Source organism: Oryzias latipes, chromosome 5, assembly GCF_002234675.1.
Source record: "Oryzias latipes chromosome 5, ASM223467v1".
Taxonomy (NCBI): Eukaryota; Metazoa; Chordata; class Actinopteri; order Beloniformes; family Adrianichthyidae; genus Oryzias; species Oryzias latipes.
In genome coordinates, this window is record NC_019863.2 from 11,962,749 (window position 1) to 11,977,530 (window position 14,782).

Below are 14,782 nucleotides of genomic sequence, written 5' to 3' on the forward strand. Positions count from 1 at the left end.
AGTACATCAATATTGTAAAAACAAAACCTAGCTCAGATAAGATTCATGTTTACATAATGTCAAAGACTTTGCTTTATAGTCTTTCTTGAAAAGATTTTTTTTTCCCCTCAACTTTTGTTGTCACTTGTCTTTTGATTGGTATGTAACAGTTAAAAAACGGTGCTAAGTCTAACCTTAACAAACTTGTTATATCAAAAATTAGATTCCAACAACAAAAAAGGGAAAGTTTTGTTTGAAGTGGCTCAGCAGGTGCCCTTTACCTTGTCCGTTATTGAAGCCAAGAATGTGTTTAGCTTCTTCTCCTGTTCTCCTGAAGTGCAACACATGCTGCACTAGTACATTGTGTGGGGAACACAGTGGGAACGCGTACATACAACACATAAGCCTTCACATCTTTCAATAGCTACACTTTTTCTCTTAAACTTATCACCTGTCACATTCAACTGCTTTGCCATCTTTTCTGTCAGACCTTGGTTGCCTAGGGAACAGCTTTACAACAAAACACCTAACCCCACCACTGTCTCTTTGCTGGACCCATACACTCATGTACAGTTTTGGAACTGAGTTTGTGAGTGTTTTGCACAATATGGTAATGTGCTTTTTATTAGGGTCTTCGATTTAGCCTCAAACAAATGTAATTAAAAAATAAAATCAACATTAAAACAATATAGAAAGCTGGTTGAACAAGTAGAAAGGCCAAAAAGAAAACATAAAACCCATATCAAGATTTAGAGAACAGACACACCACACAGGTAATGTAATAATAAATGTCTTCTCATAACCGTGTAAACACACACAGTCTGGCTGTAAATGTCGCTGGTAGAAATTGAAGGCAGCTGCACTTCATGCTGCCATTTGGTTTGTTATATTTATCTGACCCCCTCTGTCCTCTCTCATACACGCACATTGATTATCCCAACACGTACTTTGGTGGAAATGATGACAATAAGGTCAAGTAGAATTCTAGCTCCTATTTTTTTTTTTCCAAATCCCCAAACTCAAATTCACATTTCACTTTACAACCTTCACGCTCACACCTGGGAGCCGGCCAGTTCTGCCCTTTTCTTGCTTTGTTGCTGCTAAGCAACTATGTAGCCCATTGACATCCTACGATTTAGTAAAACTCAATAGAGTACAACGGCCAAACTACTTCCAGCTGTGCCATGCATGAACAGGTGGGAACCTTAAACCCTCACCACATAAAAACAGAACCAAGTACACCCCCCCCCCCCCCCCCCACTGCAAAATGTTTAATATTTCTTCAAAAGATGACAAAACAAAAAAGCTGTGTGGAAATCCAACCAGGCTTCTGATATCACTCCCAACTCCACGTATCCAGAAGTTTTTGTAGATATCTTACTGCTCCTGAGGCAGTTTCACCTTGATCTCTGTCAATGTGAGGAATTCCATAGAGCAGTCGCCTGAAGCACAGCCTTATTGTGCCTCTTTGTTGCTGTACACATGCAAGCTCCAGCCTCAAATACCGCAGTGATGCCAAGTTTCTCCCTGTTTCGAAGTATCTTTAAAAATACCAAAAACAACTGAAATAACACAATACCTCTGACATGTGTGTTATCTTAGCTTACAAGGACTTTTACAACAGCCAGATGGAGCATACAAACATACCAAAAACCAGCTGACACCTTGTTGTCCAATAGAGTTACTTGGATTCCCCCAAAATACTCAGACTTTACAGGAAACATCTCTTGAAATCACACAGGTGTGCTCCCAAATAGACACCTAACCTCCTCAGAGTCCCTTCTAGCATCACTCATCTACTACATGTAGGTCCTTCCGATCAATGAGGCCATTCCTGACATGACGGATCACAGATAAACCACTATCTACACTTTTAGATTAGGTTAGATTTGCTTTATTGTCATTGTCTGTTGTACAATGAAATTTTAAGAGATACTCTGCCTTTCTTTTGATGACAGAGGATTTGACATTTTTTGGTCCAGAAGTTTTCTCTGCAGTCTGAGGCAGATCCATGATGCACGTTAACCAAAACAAGATCTGGTTGTTTTGGTGAAAAAAAATTGTAATTCTTTGCAATAACTGCTAGAGTTTATTTCCATTTTTGTATTAGATGGAATTATCTCAGTTGCATGGTCCATCAGGGATGGCTGTCCTCCAGCCACCCCCAATGTTGCATATATTCAAATTTCAGACATGCATTTGATGACTGTGCATGGTCGTGTTATATGTTGCCAAAGTTTATAAAGAATAAAAAATGTTATTCATCTTGTATCATTTACTTCTCAAATATTCCGCACAATAGGAATCATTAGATTATAATCAATCGTCTATTTTCAATCTTCTGTCATATATGGAGCATACCAAGCTGTTAGGCGCTTTAAGGGATACAAAAAAGTCAGAGTCAAGATAATTAGTCAGACTTTATAAGCTTTGTTCATAGTAATTCTAAAACTTGTTTGTAACACGCTACATGCTAGCCACATTAGAAGCGTTACCCACGTTAACCGTGTTAGCACATTCACAATACTTGTAATTCCCAACTTTGTTTGCATCATGTTAAAACACAGACTGATACAGAAAAAGAACATTGACTATGCTGACTTCCAAACTTGTTAGTAACACATAAAAAGAACACACAATCAGACAACGCCACACGTTAGCTGTATTGGCGTATTTACAAAACACCCAACCTCGTGTGCCACTCGCAAAAAAACAGACAGACTTTTGAAAAGAGCGCCGTGTTCCTCTCAAAATCGCTTCCAATTAGTTAATTAGGCTAGAGACGCTACGCTAGCCTGTTACCGTTGTTCCATGTTCGTAAAGGGTAACGACATATTGGAAAGGGTGCTAAAGAAAAAAAAAAGAACCACATTGCTTAACAGATTTAGTAAAATGACCGCGGCAGGCCTAATTTTGGCCCGATTTTAAAAAAGGAAAAAACTCTGATTATCACAAAAATAAGACCCAGGCTGTGGTATTGATGTTTTTGTAAAAGGTGCAACAGATAAACGACATTTCAAAGTGCCGCGGATGGACGCAATAAGCACTTCAGTCCACGGCCCCGGTGCGGCGAGGTCCGGGTGGAAGGCGCAGTAAAGCACACAGCGGCTGTAGCTTGCAGGGCCGGTCGAGACGTACCGCCGCAGTGTAAATGTACCCTAAGGTCTTTGTTTGCCGCTACAGAGGGAATCCTGGCTATTTTTTCTTCCTCCACTTGGCTTGCTTAAATACAATAGGTCATCCTCCAAAAAAAAAAAAATTGGTGGGTCTCCCCAGAAAACATGGAAATAGTGCAAAGTCTAATGCTACCATTGACTTTGAATAGGCTAGAAGATCCGCCTAAGTAAACTCATCCAGATCTTCCTAAAATGCATTCCATTAGTTCTCCTTTATTAGCTGACAGTAAAAATTTACTTGTGAACAGTCACATCCTTGTTTTTCCACCTCTGTTTGTACAATTGTAGCACAGTTGATAGCTGGCATCTGGCCCTTTCCAATATGCCATCTAACTTTGCATACACAACAAGCTGGTGTAGCGATTCTAGCCTATGGAACTCATTGATCGCTTCGACATTAGAAAACACAACCAGAATTAATCCATATATAATGCGCTCCGGATTATAAGGCGCACTGTTTTTTTTTTTTATTAACGATGGCTTTTGATTGCAACTTATAGTGCGGAAAATATGGTATTTGGCAATATATTGTCAGAGTATTTAAGAGACGTTAACTGGAAAAATGCTGCAAAAAATACTTTTTACACTGCTGAGCAAGACTCATTCACACAATTGTTTTATGGTGTAATTTTGCCCCTTTTCACAATTTAAACATAAACTGCAAGTCAGACAAACTTAGAAATGATTACTGTTTAGGGAAACAGAACATGCACATTAGCAGGAAAACAGATGCGAGTCACAACAGTAGTCTTGAAATCTGACTCTTTAGTTTCCGCACACCAGTTTGGGTGAATTCAAATTGTGTTTGTCTACTAGAAAATCTGAGCACAGTTTTGATCTAAAAGTTTGTGATTGCTCTTACAACTTACTGGCAAATACCCCAAAACAATCAGGGAGTTAGTTAAGCATTGAAGTTTAGATGTCAAGTGTTACTAATGTTTCCATACATTAACATTGTCTAATTTATGGCAATAAATACTTGCTTTCCATATTCCTAGTTAAATATGAAATACAAATCAAGATCTTTCCTATCCTCTCTATCTATCTATCTATCTATCTATCTATCTATCTATCTATCTATCTATCTATCTATCTATCTATCTATCTATCTATCTATCTATCTATCTATCTATCTATCTATCTATCTATCTATCTATCTATCTATCTATCCATCTCTATACACATATACATATATAGGAATAACAACTTACAAGGCTCTTTTCTTAAAACGAAAGAAAGACATTGTACCTTCCAGGATGACCTCCTTGCCAGTTTTTTTGAGCGCTTGCACTGCCTCATCATGCGTAGCCTCCCGTAGGTCGTAACCATTGACAGACAGTATGGCATCCCCGACGTAAAGTGCCTCAGTTTGGTCAGCTGCCAGGCCTTTAAATATTTTCGAGATGAGGATCGGCATCTTGTTTTCTTTACCTCCTAAAGGGCAAAAAAAAAAAAAAGCCTTTAAAACAATGTTTATAAAGGTGGATATGTTGTCATTACTGAATAATGCAGGTATCATGCTACACCTCTAGTCACCATTTGAAGGTAGAAAAAAGACTTGAAATGGTGTTATTTCTATTTTAAAGATCCCAAAACAGTTGCAAATATACTTTATGTATACATTTTCAAATTTGCCAAAAGACTGTACAACAAAAAGGGCTTGGATGAAACATAAAAGAGATGGCTGGTTCCCCATTCTTATATTACAGCTATTCTAATTTGGACCAATGTGATTATCATATTCAAGTATCTAAGTCAAGGTTATTATGTGACTGTGGTTAAGAAAGAATATAGGCACAGAAAATACAGCAGTAATTACCTTCCTGCACAACTTCTGCAGCTTCTTTTCATCCACTCTTTCTATTCCTGTCTTTAAATGAAGGTCAGACAGTAGGATGTAGAAACTACTGCTTTACTGTAGACCTTCATTCTTTATGAGAAACATTATAATTAGTTACCACTGGCAGTCTGGATTTAAAGCCACTGAAAAATGATCTAAAGGAGGATTCTGATTATCTAAAAATGTATGTAGCATACAAAAATGAATACTTTTGATAAACCTTAGACATTAAATGCTGTATATTAACCACTTTATTGTTGAAAGAAAGCTCCTATGATGAGGCCTTAGGGAAAAAAAAGTCTTCTCATTGCATCATTTCTGACATAAAAAAGTTTTTTTAGGTATATCAATTTGAGAAATAAATGTATTTGTTCACCTTTCAGCATATCCCTTCAGGGGTCGCCACAGCTAATCAGCTTTCACTGATTGGCACAGGTGGATTGGCAGAGATTTTTACTCCAGATGTCCTTCCTGACACTACCCTGTATTTTATCTGTGCCGGGGACCAGAACAGGGGGGCCCCGACTTTGGCCCTCTTGTGGCTTCATAGTTGGCAGTAGCGCGACAAGTCTTTCCCAACGACCCACACTGGATGAAGGTCATCACGCACCATAAGAATCGAACCCTAGTTTCCCATAAGCCAGTCCTAAACCCAGCCAACTGAGCCATCCAGATCAATACATAATTTTAAAAATAAAACAGAAAAGGTACTTGTTTTAAATATCAGCATGTACATTTTAGAAATTGGCAGCCACTAAACAGTCAGTGAACACTGCACCTTACTTGTGCACAATCAAATCCTAGAATTCATTAAAAATAAAACGTTAAATATTGCAGTTCTTCAAACGACCACTATAGGTTGGTTTCCATTTCTGATTACTCTGGTGCTGTCCCCCACTGGCCTGCCTTGCAGAGGTGGGCCACAGCACCGGTCCTTAGACTTGAGAACTGTGAGCTGGACCTCATTGTTAACAGGAGTACATTCTGCCCCCTGCTGTATCTTGTTTATCGCGTCTTAAAATATAACCCCACAATAGGTGAAATCCGACAACTAGGATTATAGATCTTATAAAGGTTGCACACTTTATACACTTTTCTCAGAAAGACATCAACATCTTCATCTTTTATCTCCAGTTTAAAATCTCAAAGTTGACAGCCAATCAGCACGCAGAACATATTGTGCAGTTAAAAAGATCAGCAAGGCCCTGTGACAGACTGGCAACTCGTCCAGGTAATCCCCTGCCTTCGCCCACGGGTGGCCAAGAAAGGCTCTGGCAGAAGATGAATGAATGAATGAATGAATGAATGAATGAATGAATGAATGAATGAATTAATTAATTAATTAATTAATTAATGATCAGCAAGACTGTGAAAGGTGACCCACAATATAGCAAAGAACCACTGTATCAGTAACAGATCAACTTATTCTCACTGCTACTCATGACATTGGCCAGTATGAGGCAAATGCAAGTAAAAATGACAAATTTACTATATTAATATTTTGTTTTACAAATTACACGACACATAATACCTTGTAATTAGTAGTAGTACATACTTTTATTCGTTTGTTTCCTTTTTTGATATAATTAGCACTAATACAATACCTACTAACTGAAATGAATTCAGTTCGGATATCGAGTTTGAGACTAAAGGTATTCATTTTTTAAATAAGTTTCAAGTATTTCTGTTTTTCTCTGCCAAACTGATCCTCCCACAACCTGATAACATGCTAACTTGCCCTAAAAACATGGTTTTTTTTTGTGTGTGTGTGTCTGGCCTGGGTTGTACTCTGATGAATTGGCAACATTTGCAGGGTGCTTCTCTACTAATGACAGCCAGAATACGCTCCACCACCACTACCATGATGAAGCCGGGACGCAAAATCAATGAACGAATGGACAAAACCCTCAGCTGAATTGCTTCCCTGGAAACATGCATCTACAAGCCCTGTGAGAGCAAGACTTGATAAGACAACTTTATCGGTTCATCACATCTGACAGAGATCAGCACAAGCAGCCAGGATCACACTGTTGCCTCCACTCAATTTAGAATCACTGGGAAAGCACAGATGCACTTGTTCCAACTGCTAGAAGAAACTTGCATTGCAATTTCGATGGCTAATTTTAACACAGCAAAAATAACTAGAATTCATGTTGACTTGAATTTTTTTAAACACATTACTTGAGGCTACGAAGGATTTATATCAGCACCAAAAAAATATAGAAAAACACTTTACAGACCCAGATAGTTTTGGTTTAGAAGGATTACTTCACAGCATCAGTGTAGGAATATTTTAGGGTAAAAGCTAAATAAGAGTTCTTTTTTTTTTGTTGCCAAATAAGGAAGACAGACATACAATATGCATTCGTTTCTCTGAGAGCAGCTTTTAGTTTCGGGTGAATACATCAAACAACTCTTTTCGACAACAACGGCCAAGTCATCCAAGTGTTTAAATCACATAAAACATGCATGGCTGCTTGAAGATTTTAGTTACATATAAACCTGACAGTGAAATAGTTATTAGGGATATCTAAAAGGCTGACTGATAGTTAATCAAAGAAAAAAAAATATTTAAAGACTCATTCTGATCACCTTTTGATGTATTTTAAAACGTGCGCAGTGGTCTTCTAATTATGATTAGGCCGTTTTTAGCCAAAATCCAAAAACATGTAATTTTCTATGGAATAGTTTCGGCAGAGCAGCTACACGCTCCAGAGTGGTGACTGTTGGCGTGGAGAAACTCCACCGTCCCTTTCCATTCCACATTCCATGCCACAAGAACATGTTAAAAACACAAAAAACCCGATTTGCATTAAATACATGTTGTTTCAGGACAACATGGATGCCTACCCTTTAAAATTAGTTTAATATTGGACCAAATTATTTTGTTAAGTAGCTTTCAAAATTGTTTTGTCTGTTTCTAAGTCAGTTTTATTTTAAATTATGGCTTTTATTTTTAGCTTTGTTGACCATTTATGATTGAAAACTAAAAATCTTTCCCTGAAGTATTTTGTCCATAGATCTATTCTTGTTTATGCACCTATGGTATAAAAAATGGATGCATTTTTGCATAGGCAACCTACACAAAAAAACACAATGAAATTTTACAGAGCAATTCATTCGGCAAAACACTAGAAATTATGAAACAGACTTAATTCTCCTTTTAACAATAAAAATAGCGATGCATAGATAGTACTGAAGTGTTTATTGCGTGTTGTGGTTCGATAAACTTTCCTACATTAATATCGTTTTAACCAGCTGATCAAAGCTGCCCAGTTCAAGAAATAAAATTCTTACTTAAATTGTTTTTTTTTTTAAACTTATTTTGTTTTTGTTTTTTCATCTGAAGCGCATTATTTAAAGCGTTCTTGAAAAACGCTTTAACGGTAGCTTTATTTCCAACCTGTCATGATGGTTTAAGCCTGTTTTACAGTTTTTCTCAGTCGCTTTAGTACAATTCTCAGATCAGAATTGAAGTTTGCAAATACGTGTGTGCATTTCTCAAAACGATTTGTACAAACAGCACAACACTATGGATTTCTTGCAAAGTCCTGTAACCTGCTCAAAATCTTTAGTTTATCTCTCAAAACTAAGTCTATATGTCATTGAACATGTCAGTGCCATCAGAATGTCAAGTCCTTGTGTCATTGTCTACGAACAAGACAGTCAAATTACTTAGTCATGTTGTCAATATAACTGTGTACTTTAGAGGGAGGTTCTGATGTAAACTATGGCTAAAGTTTTGATGACAATTATTGTAAAATGTAAGTTACACCTTTTTTGTTTGATTGCAAGAGACTGGACAAGATTCCCATTTACACTTTTATTGTTCATATTGTAATTTTTTGACAGACCATGTCATACCAACATAGAAAAAACCCACTGCAAACAGTAACACAAAGGGAAAAGAAAGATAGGACAATATTCTGTACAACAGTACAGGCAGTGCAGTAGGAATTGGTGTGGTCTTCCTACACCTCTTGTCGTTCCTGTATGTTAGGCCACAAATTCTCATCCACATCACAGCGAATATCCTCTCTTGCAATGCAGCGAAATATGTTTGTCACATTATGACAACTTGGTCAACCATTTTGCAGTTAATGACTTATATGATGAACTAATGACTAGGTGTTTTGAGGAGTAAGACTATTGCACAGTGAACTATATAATACATTTTGATCCACATGACGTAAACAATTGATAATGTAACAAAGAGCAGAGAATTGTACATAATCATTTGCATGGATGTACCAAAGCAATTGCAACTTGTTCAAAGAAGTGAGAAACTGCTTATATGATGTGCACAAGTGACATCATGATGTGAAGATTGAACAAATAGTTTTGGGAATTTCATTCTGATCTGAGAATTGTACTAAAGCGACTGAGAAAAACTGTAAACCAAAGTACCACAAGAAAATACATTTTTATAGCATAAATAAAACAATATAAAATGCTGTAAAAATAATAATGCAATAATAATAATGGTGCCTCTCTGTTAAAGGAAAGAAACCATCCGTTACTGAAATAACTAAACCAAAACTTCAGATTGACAGACAGACAGACAGACAGACAGACAGACAGACAGACAGACAGACAGACAGACAGACAGACAGACAGACAGACAGACAGACAGATAGATAGATAGATAGATAGATAGATAGATAGATAGATAGATAGATAGATAGATAGATAGATAGATAGATAGATAGATAGATAGATAGATAGATAGATAGATAGATAGATAGATAGATAGATAGATAGATAGATAGATAGATAGATAGATAGATAGATAGATAGATAGATAGATAGATAGATAGATAGATAGATAGATAGATAGATAGATAGATAGATAGATAAATTGTCCTAAAACACAAACTAAGGAATCAGGCCTGGATAAAAAGATGTCACTCCTGGAAAGAAAACCTTTTGACAGCTGTAATTAGCATCACAGGTGTCTTCAAACATGTAATCAAGCTGTCTCCCTGTTAAAAGGGTGACAAGTCAGTGCGCTGTTGGGTTCGATGTCAGATTGTATATTCTTCTTGCTGTCTGAAACGAGGTGTGCTTCATGTGAAACAATGGAGGACACTACTGTTGAAAGCTAATCATGACAACACTGAAATATACTGAAATGCCTATTGATAGGCCACAACACAGGAGACAAAACTGGAGCTTTTTGGGGCAGCTCAGCAGCTCTGTGTCCACAGGCTTAGAAAGGATCTCCGACTCAGTTAGAGGGTCTACAATACATCTTCCTTTATCTATGATAATAACCTTTGGCACACTAAAGAAAACATTTTTTAATGGAATATGAGTTATTTTGACAGCTTTTTTTCCTACCCAGGGGTAAGACGACACAATCTCTGAGGCCCTGACTTTCACTGCTTGTGGGTTCCGCCCATTTTATGACGTCAACCCAGAGTCGGACTCTGCAGCGTGTCCGTGTTTTGCCCACAAAAACAAACAACATCCAAACTTTTGCAAAGATAAATGTGCATATTTTGGATATAAAAGGAAAGCGTCTTTGGCGATCAGTACTAGCTCCAAGGAAAGTGGGTGTGTGTGTGTGTGTGTTAGCCTGGGGGCAGTGTTGCCTGCCAGACTCTTCCTGGAAGGGGCTGTTCTTTACTTACTTACGTCACAATGTGCGAACCCGCTTGTTTGTGTGGATTGGTAGGGGCTGCGGCTCAGAGTGCAGGTTTTTAGAGGAATGCTCAGAAATGTGAGAATGGATCAAAATAGCGCTTTGGGGTTGTTTTTTGCAAGGAATTAACATTATAACACATTTAAAAGCACAAAAAAATTGATTTTGCATGATGTGGGTCCTTTAAATCCTTGGTGGATTTGCTGCATCTGCCTCAGTCTGTGCAAGCTGTAAAGAAATCTCAAGATTATCAAGAACAAAATGTGGCTCTAAGTGTCAGAAAGGTTGCTTGTCAGTGACAAAATTTTGGTTTTCAAATAGGATAAGCAGCAACAATACAGCTAAAAACACAGAAGAATAGCTTAGAGCAAAACTTCGGACTACCGGTACTCTGAAACTTCTAACCCTTGTGCGTTTTTCTCCTTCATTAACAGAGGGGTTCCAACCATTTTGTCTACGTCAGTACATTAGTACCACTAAAGCCCTCATCATTGCACTTCCTACAGTGCCAAATGCATTTCTGTCTTCATTTGGACAGGCAGGACAGATAGTCTTGTTCCTCTGAGTCAGCCAGATGATGATGGAGTTCCAGTGACAGAGGATGTCATTGCTGTCAAAATAATTCTCCAGCATCATAAAATGTATCTTGAGTGCATTAAGACAGCAGCTGAAGACGTAAGTACACAACGGCGCCAAGAGCCAATGGCTTTCTACCTCTTCCACCTAGGTCCTTTCAATTGCTCACTTGTTGTGCACTCTGAAACGCCATTTGCTGACCTGACTGCTGAGTAAACATCACTGACATGCTGTAGCGCTGCTCCACAACACATGTCCTCCTCCACCCCTCCCTACTTTAATTACTCCAACTTCTCATGTCGAAGAGTTCAGTACCTTCCAGCTGTGGGCTTGTCACTCAGCAGACTTGTGGGTGGCAGTGACTGAGATCACGTGAAACTATTGGAGCGACTGATGGCAGGTAAATTAATGGTCCTAGCATGCACAGTACTGACATGTGCCTAATTAGGCAAGTTTGTGCTAACACTGCAATCGACGGGAAAAATGTTGCTTTCAAAAAAATAAGAAAAAGTCAACACGGTCAGCACTTCACCGAACTGCATCCATCACGTTGCATCCCTTGCTAATGACCAACAAACACGGAAAAGGCATCAATAAGAAACTTCAAAGCAACGAAGGGAAATCATGCTGATGAAGCACACAAAGGGGAGAAAGTACATTTGCAACAAAACATCTGTTATGTAAGACTACACCTGGGCCTTGTTAGCTGACAAACATATATTTTCTAAGAATTTAAGCATAAAAAACAAGTTACAGTGTTTACCAAAGATGCCTGCTAAACTTCCCCAAGAAGGGTTATTTAAAAACATCATTAATAGTAGGGCAAATGCCTGCAGAAGGATGCCCCATTACCACGTTCTAGAGACCTTAAGTCAAGCTTACAAGTCTCCTTTCTTAAATTTAGACATGTCAGTAAAGGTTGCCTCCATGCTCTCTGAGTCTAGGGTGGGCTCCCTAAAATTAACACTGGTGGAGTACTCTACTTCCAGCCACATAGCTTTCATCTTTAGCCAATGACAACTGAGTGCTGTGGATGGCTGATCTCCCAGCTCAGCTGTTCACAATGTGGCGTCAGCTGGCCTGCAACATCTTCTGCCATCCTTCATTTGCGTTTCCCATCGTCATTCTATCACTTTTCCCCACTCCTTAACTTCCACTTTGCACGTTTGAACTCTTCAGCTCGGTCCATATCCCGTTTCAGCGGTGGCTGGCTTTTCCAGCGCCCGCTTTCTATCTTTCTGTGCCTTCACCCTCCATGCCTTCCCCGCCTGGCCGTAAACCACCAGCATCTCAACAATGTCGTCAACAGGCTGCCAGCTACAATTTCGTTTTAATAGCATGCTGCCCTATTTTAAAAACCCTCCATTTCCTAACAGAAGGACATTGCTTTTATGTCATTAGGGCCTGGCTTTGTTCTGTTGTTAACTGAAGAGGAGGGGGACCAAAGGGAACTTGCCACAAGCAGCTACACTGATGAATACACTTGGCAGCTTGACAAGAGGGTAAGTTTACAATTATCTGTCAAATCAGCCCATCGAGTCGGGCAGCTGTCAAATGATTACTTGTTAACACCAACCTGTTTGGAGGCTGCATCTTAAAAATACAAAACAAATTCCTTTCAAACCTTCTACTCTTGTAGTCTTCTACACACTGCCCGTCAGTAAGAAATCCCCACCTTCACATGAGTAAGAGGAACCTTAAATAGGCACTTCAGGTAAAACTCCACAAGTGATCTTAAAATCAAATTAACCTTGTAAATTTGCCTATTTCTTTCGAGAAAATCTGATGTGTCTGATGAACCCATAAAGTAAGAGTTAAAAAGCTATTTCAACATTCTCAAGACAATTAAGACAAAATATCTATTCACCTGCACCTAAATCCATCATTTTTTTGTTGATATAGCTCTCTAGATCCTCCATGTTTTCCTACAAATGGAGGAAATCTGATCCAGATCAAGAAGCCGTGGGTTCTTGGGTTAGTTGCTTTCCTCAACTATGCTATACAACAAACTGGATCAGTCTAGCTTGCAAAATATGGATCATGAACTGTATCAAAACTGGACTGAGTGACCCATCTCCCCTCACGTTCCAAACAAGAAGTACCCGCCGGCTCCAAGACGCCAAATACTATAGACTTTTAATGAAAAAACAAAACCAGTCTGTTGCTATATTGTCAGAGTAACCATACTTGCTCTGATACATTTTTAATATGTTTTTGTTAGTTCTACTATTTTATTATATATGTTTTTCTTAATAGGAAGTTGTTCAAGTAAAAAAAATGATCAATCAGATGCCTCACTACAAATTAGTAGTGCCTGCTGGCACCACATACTATACTGACTGACTAATAGTTGTTTATTTTTTAATAGAAGTCTGTCGCTGTGTCCGAATTCTTTCACTACACACTATATAGTGCGTTTGCCATTTTGTAGTGCTTTTCGAATCTACAATTCAAAAATCGAGTGCCCTAGAAATTTCCCAGAAGTCTGCGAAAAACCAGTGTGCATCCATGCTCACTAGATTGGCGAATATAGACCACAATGCATTGCATTTGAAATTTTTTTGTCAAAAAATGTATTTACATTTATTTTCTTAAAAAAAATATCAACGTTTTCATCTTCACAAGACAGTGGACTCATAGATGATCATCGCAAAATGCTCATTTTAATTAGATTTTAAATTTGTGAAATCGATGACGTCATATTCGCCTTAAAAAAATCGTAGTGAGCATGGTGTCTGAATTGCTTTTAAAATCCAGGGCACTACATAGTGCTGCAGTTTATAGTTTTTTAGTAGTTAGGAATTAGGGTGGGAAATCAGACATAGCGTGTGGGATTTTGGGTTTTTTGGGACCAGCGGATACTTCGTGTTTGGAACAACAGGGGAGGGGCAACTCAGTCCAGTTCTCATATACAGTCAATGATCCAAACACTTAGATTTCTTTTGATTAAAGGTGTATTTCTGACAACTACAACACAATAAACAACATGACAGTGGATATTCAAAAACGTCCTCAATGTCTCTTTGAGGTCCTATCAGAGGAGTCTAAATGTGGAAGCTATTATCCAAGTGAACATATAAAAAATACAATTATGTATTTATGCTTTACTCCTCAGACTACTTTTTGCCGTATAAATACAATCAAATGTTCAAAAACTGTTATGAAAATGAAAGTTTATTATTAATTAGAAACATTTTAATAGATGAAAAAAAAAACATTTTTGCTCATTAATTTAATTATTAAATGAGCACTTTAAAAAAATAGGTCAGTAAAACAATTCTTTTACTAACAGTTCTTTCTTTTATTTTGTCTAAAAACTGAACTGAGAACACACATCCGGTGACTTTTCGGCGCTGAATAGGTTCGCTTTAAGGTGAGGCTTCGCCCGATAAAAACCTCATCTGTCATCATTATTTATGCTAAATATTGAGCCCTCACTCATACTTTCCTATTTTAAAGACAAGTCTGTGTTTGTAAAGCTACATTCATGACAGTTTTTCGTGAGTTAAGTTAGAAGTTAGCTAACTTATCCGCCGTGTCACGTCGTCGTTGAAAGCCGCCACGCTC

At 38.0% G+C, this 14,782-nt stretch overlaps 2 protein-coding genes across 3 annotated transcripts in view; one reads left to right on the top strand and one right to left on the bottom strand.

Moving 5' to 3' along the window:
• The window catches only part of snta1 (syntrophin alpha 1), a 40,123-nt gene that overhangs the window by 24,779 nt on the left and 562 nt on the right, over nucleotides 1-14,782 (bottom strand). For both annotated transcript variants that reach the window (XM_023954911.1, XM_023954910.1), the window contains exon 2: nucleotides 4,404-4,589. In XM_023954911.1, coding sequence (XP_023810679.1) covers nucleotides 4,404-4,589 — 186 coding nt within the window. The remainder of the gene's footprint in view (nucleotides 1-4,403; nucleotides 4,590-14,782) is intronic.
• cbfa2t2 (CBFA2/RUNX1 translocation partner 2) overlaps nucleotides 14,550-14,782 on the top strand; it is a 62,745-nt gene continuing 62,512 nt past the window's right edge. The window contains exon 1 of the mRNA XM_020703203.2: nucleotides 14,550-14,588. The gene's annotated coding sequence lies outside the window, so the exon portion shown is untranslated. The remainder of the gene's footprint in view (nucleotides 14,589-14,782) is intronic.